General features: G+C 47.1%; 2 protein-coding genes across 9 annotated transcripts in view; both read left to right on the top strand.

Moving 5' to 3' along the window:
* The window catches only part of UNC13B (unc-13 homolog B), a 205,218-nt gene extending 198,637 nt beyond the window's left edge, over positions 1 to 6,581 (top strand). For 6 of the 8 annotated variants that reach the window (XM_045840120.1, XM_045840121.1, XM_045840122.1 and 3 more), the window contains 10 exons: positions 53 to 141; positions 377 to 529; positions 654 to 777; positions 884 to 940; positions 1,133 to 1,213; positions 2,166 to 2,313; positions 3,996 to 4,052; positions 4,859 to 4,951; positions 5,129 to 5,288; positions 5,440 to 6,581. In XM_045840120.1, coding sequence (XP_045696076.1) covers positions 53 to 141; positions 377 to 529; positions 654 to 777; positions 884 to 940; positions 1,133 to 1,213; positions 2,166 to 2,313; positions 3,996 to 4,052; positions 4,859 to 4,951; positions 5,129 to 5,288; positions 5,440 to 5,725 — 1,248 coding nt within the window. In that variant the 3' untranslated portion in view covers positions 5,726 to 6,581. The remainder of the gene's footprint in view (positions 1 to 52; positions 142 to 376; positions 530 to 653; positions 778 to 883; positions 941 to 1,132; positions 1,214 to 2,165; positions 2,314 to 3,995; positions 4,053 to 4,858; positions 4,952 to 5,128; positions 5,289 to 5,439) is intronic. The other 2 variants (XM_045840123.1, XM_045840124.1) reach the window with 1 other exon arrangement.
* Positions 6,582 to 8,530: 1,949 nt separating this feature from the next.
* LOC123819593 (phospholipid-transporting ATPase FetA-like) overlaps positions 8,531 to 16,089 on the top strand; it is a 103,020-nt gene continuing 95,461 nt past the window's right edge. Inside the window, exon 1 of the mRNA XM_045840001.1 lies at positions 8,531 to 8,581. The gene's annotated coding sequence lies outside the window, so the exon portion shown is untranslated. The remainder of the gene's footprint in view (positions 8,582 to 16,089) is intronic.

The raw sequence follows: 16,089 nt of genomic DNA on the forward strand, positions 1-16,089 counted from the left end.
AAGGGGAGAAAGGAGTCAGAGAACCAGCTTAGCGAAGCTCTTGTGGATACAGCTGGACCCTGAAGCTTCAGACAGTCTGAAGGAGCTGCAGGTGAAACTGAATACAGTTCTGGATGAGCTCAGCATGGTGTTTGGAAACAGGTTAGTGGCCCCAAAACAGCCCTCAGAGCCAGATGTGGTCCCTGGCCAATCCCAAAGTCCCTGCCTCACACCCATCCATCCAGCTGCAGGTATGTGCATCTTCCCTCTCCTCCTGTTGGCCCTCCCTGCTGAAGCTGCACCATGAGCACTCTGGAGTAGGATCAAATAGCTGGTACTGCTCCAGGAATGGTGTGTGTTTGGGAAGAGGAGGGTTGTATTCTGGGCACATGTGTAGTTTCCAGGTGCGGATTGATGAGTGCATTAGACAAATGGCCGACATCCTGGGCCAGGTGCGGGGCCCAGGGAATGCATCCCCCAATGCCAGGGCCTCAGTGGCTCAGGATGCAGATAGCGTGCTCCGACCTCTCATGGACTTCCTGGATGGCAAGTGAGTACAGTACTCGGGACTGTCTTCTGGGACAAGCAAGGCAGAGGCAATCAGACAGAGGAGCCTCTTGGGGAGGGGGGTTCACACTCACCCACCTGGCCTTACCTGTTGCCTGGGCCTGCAGCCTCACCCTCTTTGCCACGGTGTGTGAGAAGACGGTCCTGAAGCGTGTGCTGAAGGAGCTCTGGCGGGTGGTGATGAACACAATGGAAAGGATGATCGTTCTGCCCCCACTCACTGACCAGACGGTAAGGACCGCCCTTCAGCTTCCTCCTGCTGTGTCCCTTACCTCACTTCATGCCTGCTGATCGAGTTTGGAGTCCTCTGCCTTTGACTGGTTCCCTCTCTGCCCAGGGCACCCAGCTGATCTTCAGTGCTGCCAAGGAGCTGAGCCATCTTTCCAAACTCAAGGTACTCTAGATGCATTGGGGTCCTTCTGAGGCCAGTGGGGAGGGGGTTGCCTGGAAGGAAGGAAATCTGAGCATTGGAGACTGACGAGGAGGGAAAGGAGAGGAACATGTAGCTCCGGGTTGGCAGGTAGGGGCAAGGTTTTCACGACAACCCCCAGCCGTCATGACGCTGTTGCTTTCTCTGTGATTCCAGGACCACATGGTGCGAGAGGAAACACGGAGTCTTACTCCAAAGCAGTGTGCCATCCTCGACCTCGCCCTGGACACCATCAAGGTGGAGACCCCTCCCACCCCCACCACCCGTCCAGCCTCCAGGCAGTCTTACTGCCACACCCCCTTAGCCTTGGCGTTTCCCTCTGCCAGACTAGGTGTCCCTTGGGCTCTTGCCACAACACATCAGAAGAGAGTGCTTTTTATGTCTGTTTATTTCTCTGCAATGTCTATATTCCTTTTGGGGAGCAACCAAAAACGCAGTCTCAGGTGACGCACCATGGACCTAGAATACTTACTTATTCCTGGGTTCTGAATTGCACACATTCAGTTCAATTAGTTCTTCATTGTCATTCCCAAATACTTTCCGCTGGGAATTAATTAATCTTCCAGATCCTAATTCCCCAGATCTGGCTGACATTTCTCTCTTTCACTTAAATATAAAGTCATTCGGATTTTCACAGGATTTTTTTTCTACTACCTGTTTATTTATTTGACAAGGCAACATGCACTAGGTACTAAGTACTATGAAGGATACAGAGAGAACTAGACATGGCTCCTACCTCAAGGTGGTTCTAATCTGGTAAGGTGGTGATAAGGCAGGTACATAAGAACTGTGACTCAGTGCACTGGGGAGAGGTATGTCATAGGTATAACATTCTCTAAGAGCTCAGAGGGGTAAAAGAGCACTTTTGGCTACTCTCTGCCCAAAATGCTTCTATCCCCTATCTATGCCTGTCCAGCTATCCGTCCTTCACACACAACAATCCAGTAACATGGCCATCCCTTACCCCTCCTGCCAGATACCCAGATAATACTGTTCACCTAAAAAACTGTGACCCAGCTTTGTGTGGTATTCCTGATCCTATTGTTCGTTGAATGACTTACAGTCCTTGCCATCCTCTATGACATCTTCATTGAGCCTCCGCTCAGATATCATTTCTCCGAGGACAGTGGTGGGGAGCTGCCTTTCTGTGTGTGGACGAGGCAGCAGCAACTACTCTTTTGTCTTTCAGCAATATTTTCATGCAGGGGGCAACGGGCTGAAGAAAACCTTCCTAGAGAAGAGCCCAGATCTGCAGTCCCTGCGCTATGCCCTGTCTCTGTACACACAGACCACAGACACACTCATCAAGACCTTCGTGCGCTCGCAGACTGCCCAGGGTAAGGCCTAAGGGCTCTGGGACACCACCTCCCTTCCCTGATACATCTCTGCCCTAGGGAGTCAGTGTCCTCTAGCCCTTAGGGAGGATCCAGGTACTTCTTCAGAGATCCCTTCACACTCAGACCCCAGGATTTCTTGAGGGACCCCAATACTTGCCCCCATCCCATACCCATACAAGACAGGACAGTCACAGGACCTGGGAAATGTGCCTGAGGATTTCCCCCCCAGACATTGGCAAGGGTATGTAGTGTACAAGTAGCACACACTGCCTGGTAGGAAAAAATCTGTGAGGAAGCTTGGAGGATGAGTGGTTGAGACACTCATGATGACTCATAGCTTTGGGAACCTTAGTTGGAAGTTGTCTTGGGGATAGAAGCAAATGATGTACCAGATTCTCCAGCGTGGATGAGAAGAGGGGCAAAACATGGGAGCAGTTGAAGGAAGGGTGCAGATCACATGCATAGCAGAGTTCCAGCCTCATGGGCGATGCTGATGCACAGGAGACCCAGGCAGCTGGTTTTCTCCCAGTGGCTTCCAGTCCTCAGAACCCCTCCCTGCCTCCAAACAGGCCTATCTGTAACAAAACATATTTGCATAGACATGGTTACTTTCTGACTCTGATCCTGGAGAGGGCCCGCCCAGGAAGGACCTTCAGGTGTGTGTGATATTCTTGGTTCCGGGGGAACCTGAGCGTGCTTCCTGGGGGAGTGAAGCTGGGGGAGGAGAGAGTGGGAAGGCATCGACCTTACTAAACTGTGGATCTGGAGTGTAGAGCTGACCTGGAAGGCAGGAGAGATCTAAGCAGTTAGGCTGGACTTGATGGAAGGTGGGAAGACATGTGTGCACTACTGCTCTATTCTCCACAGCTGTTCTTATTTCAAGTCCAAAGTGGGAAGAAGAGAGAGCAAGAGTAGTTAAGAGCTGTGCCCTGGCCGGGTGGCTTAGTTGGTTGGAGCATCATGCCATACACCAAAAGGTTACAGGCTCCATTCCCAACAAGAGAACATATCTAGGTTGTGGATTCAAGCCCGGTCGGGGCATGTATGGGAAGCAACTGATCAATGCCTCTCTTCCTTCCTCTGTTTCTGAAATCAATGAAAAACATTTCCTCGGGTGAGGATTGAAACAAAGTTATGAGCCTTGTTCAAGGGGACAGAGAAAACTCTTACAGAGCTGAGTACATATAAAAGCCTACAACATCAGGGAAGGAGCTGAGTGAATCCAGAAAGACTTTTTAGAAACACTGGGCTTTAAGCTAAATATAAAGATGAGGAGAGGCTGGAATGGGCAGGTATGAGGTAAGAACAGGAGTGGAGACTGCAGGGAAGATCCGAGTTTGTGTGTGTGTTTTTTTACCCATTGCTTTATTTTTTAAGAGTGTAGGAAATTAGAGTCTAAAACCTTTCTCTTTCATGCGTCACTGGTCTCAGATGCCTTCACTCTCTGTATGTTCTACTGCTTCTGTCCATGACCAGATTGATCTCCGACCCATGTCTAGTTTGGAGTATTCAGGCCCTGACCCCAGCGTTGTGACTCCTCTCTCTACCACACCCCACCTCTGTGCTCCCTCAGAATATGTAGAGCTGCTGTGAATGGCTGTTAACTCCTTAGACTACTAACTGATTCTTCTTTCTCTGTCCTGCTGCTGCTACTACCTCTTGACTTTCCTGTCCTCACTCAGTGCATGATGGGAAAGGTATTAGGTTTACTGCTAATGAGGACATTCGGCCGGAAAAGGGTACGTTATACACCATGCAGTATGAAGCTAACGTGGGCTAACACTGTCCCCTGTGAACTGGAATGAGCTGCTTATGTTGAGAGTGGGGAAGCTAGGTGTCAAAGTTCAGAAGCTCTGTCCCAAGTCTCAGAGACAGGCATTGTATTCAGACAGTCTGAAACTGGGTTAACAATAGTTCTGTCCTCAGAATCTTCCTTCCTTCCACCTTAGGACAAATAAGTTTTATCTGTGATGCAGGCTACTGGTGTTTTTGTGAAATAGTGTAAGGCCTCTGCTGAGGGAAATCTGTAAATTGGCCAGACATTGGGACTGGCAAGCTGTTTGTGGAGAGGTCCAAATTTGAGCAGGACAGAGTCTTTCTGAGTAGGGCAGACTCCTGAGCAGGGGCCTCCAGGAATCCAGGCATATGTGGGAGGTTGTGGCTTTTGGCTAAATGGGACCAACATTGGTCCATTAAGACCTTGGGGAGGGCAAAGTTCATTGACAAAGACACAGGGTGGCAGCATTGCCTTTCCCCAAAATCTTCTATGAAAAATTCTGAGCCTAGCAGATGGGAGAGGTTTGAGGAACCTGAGCGATTCCTGGTGCACTTTTGAAAGTTTTGACTGACTTGTGTTTTAATACACAGCCTCATCCTTTATCCCCTTTCATTTGCTTTTGCCACCTTTACTCCCCTGTGGCTGTTGTGGGTGACTGCTTCTTGCTTTAGGGTACAGGGTGGTGGCCTCCCAACTCCTCAGTTTTATCTGGAATAATTAGGCCTAAAGTCTTCTCCAGGGGGGATCACCTGTCCATCTGTCCCCCAGGGTCTGGTGTGGATGATCCTGTTGGAGAAGTCTCTATTCAGGTGGACCTGTTTACACATCCTGGAACTGGGGAGCACAAGGTCACAGTGAAAGGTGAGTGGCATGGACTTAGGTCTCAGACCTTTTCTTGCCCAGTGGCCTCATCAGCCGCATCAACAGGGGCTGTTTCACCCAGCCCTGCAGCTTAACCCTCTTCCCCAGGGGATGCCACCTGGGGCTCAAGGACTGGGAACAGGTGGGATCCCTCACAAGTTTCCCTTGTTTGGGCAGTGGTGGCTGCCAATGACCTCAAGTGGCAGACAGCAGGGATGTTCCGACCCTTTGTGGAAGTGACCATGATTGGCCCACACCAAAGTGATAAGAAGAGGAAGTTTACAACCAAATCAAAAAGCAACAACTGGGCCCCCAAGTACAATGAGACATTTCACTTGTAAGTTATGGGGTGGGGAACCTGTGGGACTCTGGGATGGGGATGAACTGGTGGGTAAGACTTGAGAGCAGAGGGATGGCAGCTGGGGTGAATTCAGTTGAAGATTCCCTCATTTCTGGCCTTCTGCCTTCCACCTACCCTGTGCCCACAGCCTCCTGGGAAATGAAGAGGGGCCAGAAGCCTATGAATTGCAAATATGTGTGAAGGATTACTGCTTTGCCCGGGAGGATCGCGTTCTAGGACTGGCTGTGATGCCCCTGAGGGATGTGGCAGCCAAGGGCAGCTGTGCCTGCTGGTGTCCCTTGGGCCGGAAGATCCACATGGATGAGACAGGCATGACCATTCTCCGGATTCTGTCTCAGAGGAGCAATGATGAAGTGGCTCGAGAGTTCGTGAAGCTCAAGTCAGAGTCTCGTTCCATGGAGGAGGGGAGCTGAGCACGTAAACTCCTGGGCCAACCGGACGGCTCCGGTTCCACAAATCAGGGCCGGTGGGAGTTACTGTGTAGCCAGCTTAGGTCCTCATAGTTAAGAGGCTGAATCCTTCAGTTAAAGAAATTTAAGGAAAATTTGGGGGTGGTGAGAGTTTGGCTTTTCACAGAAAGGGTCACGAATCCCTAACCAGCAGGCCTGTGGTGCTAGGAGCTAGGCCGTGGGGTTACTGCATAGGGAGATTTTCCGTTAAGAGAGAGACAGGCATTTCTGAGTGTCATCTATTCCTGGTAGACACCCCTCCACCCCACACCCCACGTCTACCCCTCGCCATACCACACCTTATCCAGTTGGACCCTTGCGTACCAATCACTAGAAGGAAAAGTATAGAGGGCCAGGAGCTTGTACCTGGCTACCTAAGTAGTCAGTTGAGCCTGTAGGTGTCACTGAGCCCTGTAGTCTGGACTGAAGTACAGCCAGGGCAAGAGCACACAGAATAGAACTCAGACTGTTCCTTGAGCAGAATCCACTGGTTTTGTGTGGCCCCAGTGAGAATAAGGCTTTGAAACTGAACAAGATACCTTCTAGAAATGAGCTATACTGATCCCTTACCCAGCTGATATCTGTCATGAGCAGGAGCAGGTTCATATATATGGTGCTTCAGAGCCTTGAGCAGAATATTCTTTAGAACTCCAGCACCAGAGGCCACCTTCCCAGGAGCGCCCCCCACACCTCACTCCTGTAGGAGGGGAGTGACACTCCAGGACATGAGAAGCTCTTCTTATGTGGATGCATCTGAAGGCTCATGGAAGGGTCCAGGAGAGAGGGCTATATTTTCTTCTTGGGTAGGCCCTGAACAAAGCCAAAAAATTTTATAAATTAGTCTAGAAGGAGTCCTCCTCATCTATGAACACCACCTTCTAGCTGTCCTCCCCCTTGTAGAAAGAATCTAGCCTTTGACCTCACTCTTTCATAAGGTCAGCTGCTGTTCCCCTCACAGACGCTCAAACCTCCAGAAGAAGCTTGAACTATGATCCTTCTATACAGGCTGGATGGAGGGGGGGGCCTCAACTCTCCTGGGAGGTCAGAGACAAGCTCTTTCAAGGGGTCATATGGACTTCCAGGCCTTCGCTCAGACATGTGATATAGCCCTTTAATGTCCTTGGCAGCAGCCTCCTGGACTTCCTTCCTGGACTTCCTTCCTGGACATGTTGAGAACTCTGTGTTGTCCACAGCTGTTCTGGCCGTTACGTGAAACAAGAAACTAAGTTTTTGTTGTTGTTGTTGTTGTTGTCGTTGTTACTTATTGTATGTGCCATTGTTACAGGAGATTATTGGCTAGTCTGTAATAAATTATCTTATAGCAGCCTTTGGGGTCTTGTAATTCTGTTAAAGTATGGAAAGCTGTAGAAATGACTGTTTTATATAATGGTAGATTTTAGACCAGTGGTCTTTGCTGCTTTCTCTACTCATTCCTAATCCTACTCCCTACCCCTGTAAGTGGTGGAGCCTAAAGCAGTTCTGGATAAGCACCAAGCAGTAAAGCAGCCCATGTGTGAGCATCTTGGCTTTGACCTGAGACCTAACAGTCCAGTTAACAGAGTCATGGGACCAGCTTCCTGTAAAAGGTTCAGAAAAGTAGCAGATGACGTATGTGGGTGAAAACTAGTCCATGTTATGCCTTTCCTTTTCTAGAATCATGAGGCTTTTTCCCCCCTAGGACAGACACAGCCTGGGCTGTAAGAACAAGGCAGGGTCCTTCTGGGAAAAGATGTGTCTCCAGAGGCTGGTGGAGGGCCACGGCTACTGTGTACAGGACAGAGGTGTAGGCCTAGGAATACACAGTAGCCTTTCATGCAGGGAAATTCAAGGAAGAAGAACTGGAGTAGAAAGTCTACTCCCAAAGGGGAGGAAACAAGGTGAAAGTGAGGCCTCCTGACATGGAAATCAGAGAAGCTGAAGCAAGAAAGTGCGCACCTACTCTCAACCAGCAGGCACACTTACGGGGTGGGGACTGAGTACAGCACAGACGAGGGAGCTAACTGGAGCTTCCCAGTTTCTCATCTCCACTTGCTTGCTAAATAAATCCTTACAATGCAGTTGCCCACTCATTTTTAAACTTCTTTCTTTCCCAAATCAGTTGCCTACCATTTCTGCCTCACTGACCTTTTAAATCTCAGTTCCCAATACCACAAGTGAAGGTAGTGACTTGTAGACCTTGTCTGGATTACTGGTAATCATCTGCTTCCATTCTGCCCCTGCTCTCCTCACACACTTTGGCCTCTTTCCTGTGAAAGCTATAGTCTTCAGGCTGAAACTCCAAGACACTCCAAGAGAAGTGCAGGCACCCCTCACCATCCTGCAGCTATTCAGCACTTTTCCCCATCCCCAACTACCACTCCCCATTCTCACCGCCCCCCACTCCCACACACACACATTGTGCACGCCTACCCCCTTCCTGGAATATCCTCAGCCTTTTCCACTGCCTTCTAGGTTCTGACATTTTGGCTGCCTTTAGGACCAAACCAACCCTGGACATCCTCCCCACAGCACTCCACGTTGTTATAATTTACTTGTTTGCCTGCCCCGTCAGCCTAAAACTCCTCCAACAGTAGATTCTGAGTGTTTAACCTCCCTTCCCCATCCGACCATACCTAAGTACTTCAAAGCCTGCTACTGGTGGACTCTTTTGGAAAGCCAGCGAGAAAGGGGCCGTGGTTGCAGGCGAGCTGGGGGTGGGTGGGCGTGGCCGAGTTGGGGGCGAGGCTCATCTCTGGATTGGACCCTGGGGCTCCACAGTGCGCCTGCGCAGAAAGGTGCGTTAAGATGGACGTCGCTGGAGTCGGCGGCTGTGCTGCGATGGTGAGCAGGAGGTGCCCGAAGGCGGCGCCGGAGGAGAGGTTATTGCCTTCTCGCTCCTGGCATTGAAGAAAGAATATCCCCATACTACCTGACATTCATCCCCCTCTGTATACTTTCCAGGAGATGTCCACCCTCACACTGTCTTCTAAACTGTTTCCCCGGATCCCCCCCCAGGTTACTTCCTCCTCCCTATACTCAAATATACAGGTTTTCCAGACACCCCAGAGAAGATATATCTACCCAGATACCTAGCAAAGGGGCTCTTTATCCCACAAATGCCTCTCAAAGAGCACCCATTTATCCAGTTACCTCATAGAGCAGACACCCAGCTAAAGCACATTCCTGTTAACTCAGGGAGTTTTGTCCACTTTGCCAGCAGTATCCAGATTCTCTGAAAACGGCTTAAATCTCACAGCATTATTTGACTTGAAAGTGGCACATTAGCCGTCATTCCTCTGAAATGGTGCGGGAGACCTACTCCTTAAAACTCTGGCCGACTACTCATGGTTAACAGGCTTGCAGAACTGACGTAGTAGCTACCTTTTTAAAATAAAATTTCACATTTTAAAAATGCAGATTTCTAGTTTTTTGAAAAATTAGATAATCTGTTAACTCTTTTTTTTAATTTTTATTTTATTTGAACATTTATTTCCATTGGTATATACAAGGTGAGGAATAGTAGGTTTACAGTTCAGAGTATGTGAAATAGTTTATTGTATTATTATTTTTTAATTATTGTATTTTTTCTTTTTTTAATATATTTTATTGATTATGCTATTACAGTTGTCCCATTTTCCCCCTTCACTCCCCTCCACCCTGTACACCCTCTCCCACCCACATTCCCCCCTTTAGTTCATGTCCAAGTGTCATAAATTCTTTAGCTTCTACATTTCCCATACTATCCTTACCCTCCCCCTATCTATTTTCAACCTACAATCTATGCTACTTATTCTCTGTACCTTTTCCCCCTCTCTCCTCCCCCACTCCCCTGTTGCTAACCCTCCATGTGATCTCCTTTTCTGTGGTTCTGTTCCTGTTCTAGTTGTTGGCTTAGTTTCTTTTGGTTTTGCTTTAGGTGTGATTGTTAATAATTGTGAGTTTGCTGTCCTTTTACTATACATGTTTTTTCTGTATAGGTCCCTTTAACATTTCCTAAAATAAGGGCTTGGTGATGATGAACTCCTTTAACTTGACCTTATCTGAGAAGCACTTTATCTGCCCTTCCATTCTAAATGAAAGCTTTGCTGGATAGAGTAATCTGGGATATAGGTCCTTGTCTTTCATGACTTGGAATATTTCTTTCCAGCCCCTTCTTGCCTGTAAGGTCCCTTTTGAGAAATCAGCTGACAGTCTGATGGGAACTCCTTTGTAGGTTACTGTCCCCTTATCTCCTGCTGCTTCTAGGATTCTCTCCTTCATTTTTACCTTGGCTAATGTAATTATGATGTGCCTTGGTGTGTTTTTTCTTGGGTCCAACTTCTTTGGGGCTCTCTGAGCTTCCTGGATTTCCTGGAAGTCTATTTCCTTTGCCAGAATGGGGAAGTTCTCCTTTATTATTTGTTCAAATACGTGCTCAGTCTGTTGCTTTTCCTCTTCCCCTTCTGGTACCCCTATAATTCGGATGTTGAAACGTTTAAATATGTCCTGGAGGTTCCTAAGCTTCTTGTTTTTTTTGAATTCTTATTTCTTCATTCTTTCCTGTTTGTTTTTTTTTTCTTCCTTCTGGTCCACTCTATTGTTTTGAGTCCCAGTTTCCTTCCCATCACTGTTGGTTCTCCGTGTATCTTCCTTCATCTCTTTTATGGTAACCTGCATTTTTTCATGTAATTTGTGCCCAAAATCAACCAATTCTGTGAGCTTCCTGATCACCAGTGTTTTGAACTGTGCATCTGATAGGTTAGCTATTTCTTGGTCACTCAAAAGGATGAATTCTGGGGCACTGATTCGTTCTTCTATTTGAGCCATCGCTCTCTCTTTTTTTCCCCAGTCTGGTCGCTCTTGTTACGGTGAGGGGCGGAGCCTTAGGTGTTCACTGGGGCTGGGCACCCCAGTCGCTAGATTGTGACGTATGTGGGGGCGGGAGCGGGAGGCGGGAGCGGGAGCAGGACGGGAGGGAACAACAGTGGCAGCCCCACTCTCCTGGGATCTCAGTCCCTTCCCTGGGATCCTGGGCTGCGAGCTCTGCCCTGGTCCACAATCGCAGCCTCACTGGGTCCGCCAGTTGCCGCTTGCGTACTCAGGGTCCACCCACTGTGCACCCCAGATGGCTTACTTGCTCCTGGTTGCCTTAGGCACCCAGCTCTCCCCATACTCCGTGAGCTTCGACCTGCGCTCGTCTCTGTCCCTCCTACCGGTCTGGATGAATGGGTCTAATTCAACTTCTTGGCTGTCCGACTTCCATTTAGATAAATTCCCTGTCAGTTCTGGGTATTATTCTATCTCTAAATTGTTGTTGTTCTAATCTTGCTGTGCGTGGAGGTACGGTGCGTCCACCTATGCCTCCATCTTGCCGGAAGTCACAATCTGTTAACTCTTAGCTCACATTCTCACACAAGTGGTTGGAGCTGAGAAGCGGCTGGTAAAGTAGTTTACTGCAGTTCATTACAGACTCCGTTCCTTTTTATTTTCTTTCATGTATTCAGCTTTACCTTGTTTGCCTGGTACCAGGCAGGCATTTGAGTTTGTGATCCCTGATGTAGGACTCTGGGTAATTTCTGCACTGGTACTTTGATCTTTTCATGGAAACTGAAATACAAAGAGGTTGGATTTGTGTTAAGGTTGTCTATTGGTTTCTACAATACACTTATTAGAATCAGAGATCATCCTAATAGCTAAAATCCAGGGTGAAATCTGTGCTCAAGTTTTTTGTTGTTGTTGTTTTTAATAGGAGAATTCAATAAAAATATCCATAGGTTGTTCCCTGGTGCATTTGATATTGAAGAAAGTCATTGTTTTAACTCTTTCTGGTGCAGTGAGGCCAAAGAAAAAGTATTGTTTCCTTTGAACAGCTGGTGATAAATGGGCCTGGCTCTGATCTATACTGAGAGCGGTATCTCAAAAGTTCATCTCTTTCATGCCAGAATACACAGATGGTAACCCTCCTCTCACGGAAATAACAGGTCTCATAGTATCAAGAGTGGGGGTATTCTGCAGGCTGTACCGATTCAGAAGTAGAACAGAAGGGCCTTTCACAGTGGATTTTTAAAGAAGGAAAAGTCACTTTTTTTAGCTGAAGTGTATGATCCACGTATTCATTGTGAATATTTGGACTAGCTTCCTGAGTGAACCTGCCATACCTAGAAGCAGAGTGGCAAAGCTGAAGAAGCAACATGGAATAGTGGAGATGGCATAATACTATGAATACTGGTCTCAGCTCACTACATACTAGTCAGGAAGCCTTGACCTTGAATCTCTCAGAGACTGTTACCTGCATCTGTTAAATAGACTAATAATTCCTGTCATGTTTACCACAGAGGGATCAAATGGGATTAGATATAAAAGCATTTGAAAATTATACATCTTCTCTAAGTGCACAGGAGATTATTATCACAATTATGATTATTAATGACATTGTGAGTCCTGATTAATTTCTAAGGAATTTGTCTTGTGTCTGACTTCAAAATCAACAAATATTTGCCGAGCACGACCTATGTGCCATGTACTGATCAAGGCATGGAGCCTAGCACTGAACAAAACAAACCCCCTGTGTAAATTTAGGAGTGAGTTATCAGCATATTAAGTGCCTACTAAGTGACCAGTGCAGTGTAATACATGGTGAAGTAGTAAGAAGAATCTAGAATATGGCCCTAAGTCTACCACTATATATTTGTGAGACACACTTTCCCTGTGTGAGCCTGAACCTCCCCATCTGTAAAATGAGGAGGTTATACAAGGTAAACTCAAAGGTTCATTGCAGCTGAAATATGTTTGTTTATATAGAGATTCTGATTGCTAAAGTTCCCTCCCCCTAAGGAGTTGTTGCACTGCCAAGATGGTCAGGCTAAAAACACTGAACAGTCATAGAACTTCAAGGACGACCGGGTGCTAATGTCGCACTAGCTTCAGTGGTTACAACATTGTTTCTGGTAATACAGTACTTAGAGAGACTTCTTGTAAGACCAGGTAGACCTGGAAGGATGGGACACTTTGGATTAGAGGAAAGGAAGGAGACTCTCTTTTAGATTTTGGGAACTGAATGAATTGAAGTGCAAAGGAAAAGAACATGCCATTGTTGTCCTAGTGTAGCAGTCAGAATCTTTGCAGAAAAATGATGCATCCAAAGTGTTTAACTGAAGAAAGTTTAACCAAAGGACTATTTATAGAGGTATAGTCAGTGTTAAAAGAACTAGAATGAAATGGTGAGACACAAAGTGGCAAATCAGTAGGTGGTCTGGGTGATGTAGTTCATAGAGGCCATCTTCCCAGAACAGCACACAGGGAATTGGGCAGGAGACACAGCAAACAGATTAATCAACAAACATGATATCAGGGGAAGGAAAAGTCACCACTATGGACTTTTTCTTTCTGTTCAAATTCAAAATATACTCTAAGACTTAGTCTCTTTTGCTGTTAAGTAGGGATAGTAATGAATTTGTCCCAGGGTGATTGGGGGCAGGGGGGTGGATTCTGATACGAGGTTCTGAAGGCACCTAACACAGAGCCTGATACATACTAGAGGCTCAATATATTTTGGTTTCTTTCTTCCTTTCTCTACATGACTAGATGACTCCTTGGCTGGCATACCTTTTCCAATTAAAGTCTCAAAGTGTAGCTGGGACTCAGTGAATGAAGGTTAGAATAGTAGGAGATGAAGTCAGAACATGTAGGTCCCTGTAGCCTATTGTAATGACTTTAGCTTTTAACAGGAGTAAGGTAGCAAATTATTGCATTTAAAAATATTTATTTAGAACATACCACATACTAGACACTGCTTTAGTCATCAGAGATCCATTGATATACAGTTCCTATCCTTGAAGACAATATTGTCTTATGAAGGAGGCAGACAATTTCAATTTAAGGTATAAATGTTAAGATAGAAGTGAACATAGAATATAGTATAGGAGCTCATAGTAGGGACACTTGACCCATCTTTGGGGCATCTTAAAAGGCATCCTGGGGAAGACAAATGCAAGCTTAAAGTTACCCAATAGAACTTAACCAGGTCTAAACAGGGAAATGGAGTTCTAGGCATTTGGAGAAGTATGTGCACTTGGAATTTTTTAAAAAGTTGGTGGTGTGCTGGGAATTACAGGTAGTTTATATTTATTGGGTAGTTGGCTTTGAGCAGGCGGATGATGAGTGGTAAGACTAGAAAAGTAAGCATCAGCCAGGTTATGAAGGGGAATTTAGACTACCCTGAAGGCAGTAGTGTTACAGGGTGCAGCCAAGATGGGGGACCCCAAATGGACATTTGAAATGGGGTCCAGAACTTAAGGTGTCCAGGAGATTTTAAGATGTCTCCATCCCCCCCACCCAGGGTGTGGGTTGGGGGGAAGGGACAAATGGAGCAGGGCCATTGAGAGCTGTTTTGCATAGCAACAGCCTTGCAGCTACCCTCTGGCATGGTCATTTAACATATCTATAGCCTTTGGCTGGTCGCTTAGATATGTTAAATAGCTGTGGCCATGCCCTGAGCCAGGGGGATGGAAGTAACTTCCCCACCAAGACGTGACTGGGGGCAGATCCCCCAAGCTACAGCGCCTGCATGGGAGCTCAGAGAAGATTGGCTCCAGGACATGGGGCCACACCTGCCCAGACTCATGATGGCAGCCCAGTAAACCTGGAAGGATACGAGTTCTGGCATGTGAAGCCGAGTGTGGGAGGAGTCGGAAATGGGGCTGCAGAGGAAGATTGGCTGCAGGGATTTAAAACCCAGACTTGGTGGCCATTTAGGGTGGGGAGAACCCTGCGCAGCCCTGAGAGAGAGAACCATGCGTCTTTAGCAGAGTGGAGACTCCCGCATCCCTGAGAAGGAGAACCATGCTGCTTTGAGAAGGAGAGCGATGCGCAGCCCTGAGAAGGAGAACCATGCGGCTTTAGCAGAATGGGGAGGACCTCGGCCATTGAGAGGGGGGAGAACCATGCTGCTTTAGGAGACAGAACCATGCTGCTTTAGGAAGGAGAGCCATGAGCAGCCCTGAGAGGGAGAACCATGCGTCTTTAGCAGAGTGGAGACTCCCACATCCCAGAGAGAGAGAACCATGCGGCTTTAGCAGAATGGGGAGGACCTCAGCCATTGGGAGAGAACCACGCACAGCCCTGAGGAGGAGAACCATGCTGCTTTAGGAGAGAGAGAACCATGTGGCTGTGGAGGTGCAGAGAGGATCACGGCCATTGTAGAGAGGGCCACACAGCTTTAGCAAAGTGAAGACTCCCGCATCCCTGAGAGAGGGAGAACCACGCGGCCTGGACAGAGTGGGGACCCCCACAGCTTTAGAAGGGGAACCACCACCTGGTTTTAGCAGAGATCCCAGCGACTCAGCCGAGGGTGCCCAGAACCCAGGGAGGTCTCCCAGTCAAGATGGAGGACTAACTAAGAACCAGAGGACTGCCTGAGCCATGGACTTCTATTTCCTTTCCTGAGATACGGTACTCTGGACTGGGCAAAGAGGGAAGGAAGGAAGGACTGTGTGTTTGTGGGTGTTTTTAGGGACTTTAGGATTTTTGATAAAGACATTAGGTCACTACTTGAAGTCTGTATAGCATTAAATAAACATTTCCTTTCCTTTTCACGAATCTCTGGCATTGAGAGACGTCTTTCCTCTGGCGGCGGACATAATGGACCCGGGGCCTTCTTTCAATAATAGTATATTGTCCCAGGCCCCCCTTGTCTGTTTTTGTAACAGTAGTAGGTTTTTCTTTTCTTATTTAGTCTTATTTTTGGCCATTAGGTCGGTGGGATGAGTATCACTACAAAGTCCATAATAGAGAGGTAACTAAGTTGTTAACAAATGTGAGCGTGTCTTGTGAATAATCCAGAAGTATGGGACTTCAACCAACAGCATCAGCAACGCCTGAATTTGTAAGAAATGTAAATTATTGGGCCCTATCACAGATCTGTTGAATGAGAAATTCAGGGTGGGGCCCAGCCTTTCAGGTCATTCTGATGTGTGCTAAAGTTTGAGAACAGGTGTGCTAGACTATTCCTGGCTAATTTTTTTAGTCTATAAATAAAACATGGGTTCCTGGTTCTATTATTTTTTTATATAGTACAATCTGGATAGCAACATTTTGCAATGTCTGATGAATTAATTCCTTATGAAAAAGTTGTCTTGGAACACTCGTGTTCATCTGTGACCTCCACCATTCCAAATTATAAATACATATTTTCTACATGTTATTTTCCCCTTTGGTGTGCAATAGTCATCTTCAACAACAAAAATTCTAAGCTGTCCGTTTATTAAAATGCTGTGAAAAGGAAATAATTATTTCTGTAAATACTCTTTCTTGCCCGTGGGGGGCTCCACCAGCAGGGCCCTCTGCCCCCCATGGAGAGAATAAGGCTACCA

Source organism: Phyllostomus hastatus, unplaced genomic scaffold, assembly GCF_019186645.2.
Source record: "Phyllostomus hastatus isolate PE091 unplaced genomic scaffold, TTU_PhHast_1.1 phas_contig_34, whole genome shotgun sequence".
Taxonomy (NCBI): Eukaryota; Metazoa; Chordata; class Mammalia; order Chiroptera; family Phyllostomidae; genus Phyllostomus; species Phyllostomus hastatus.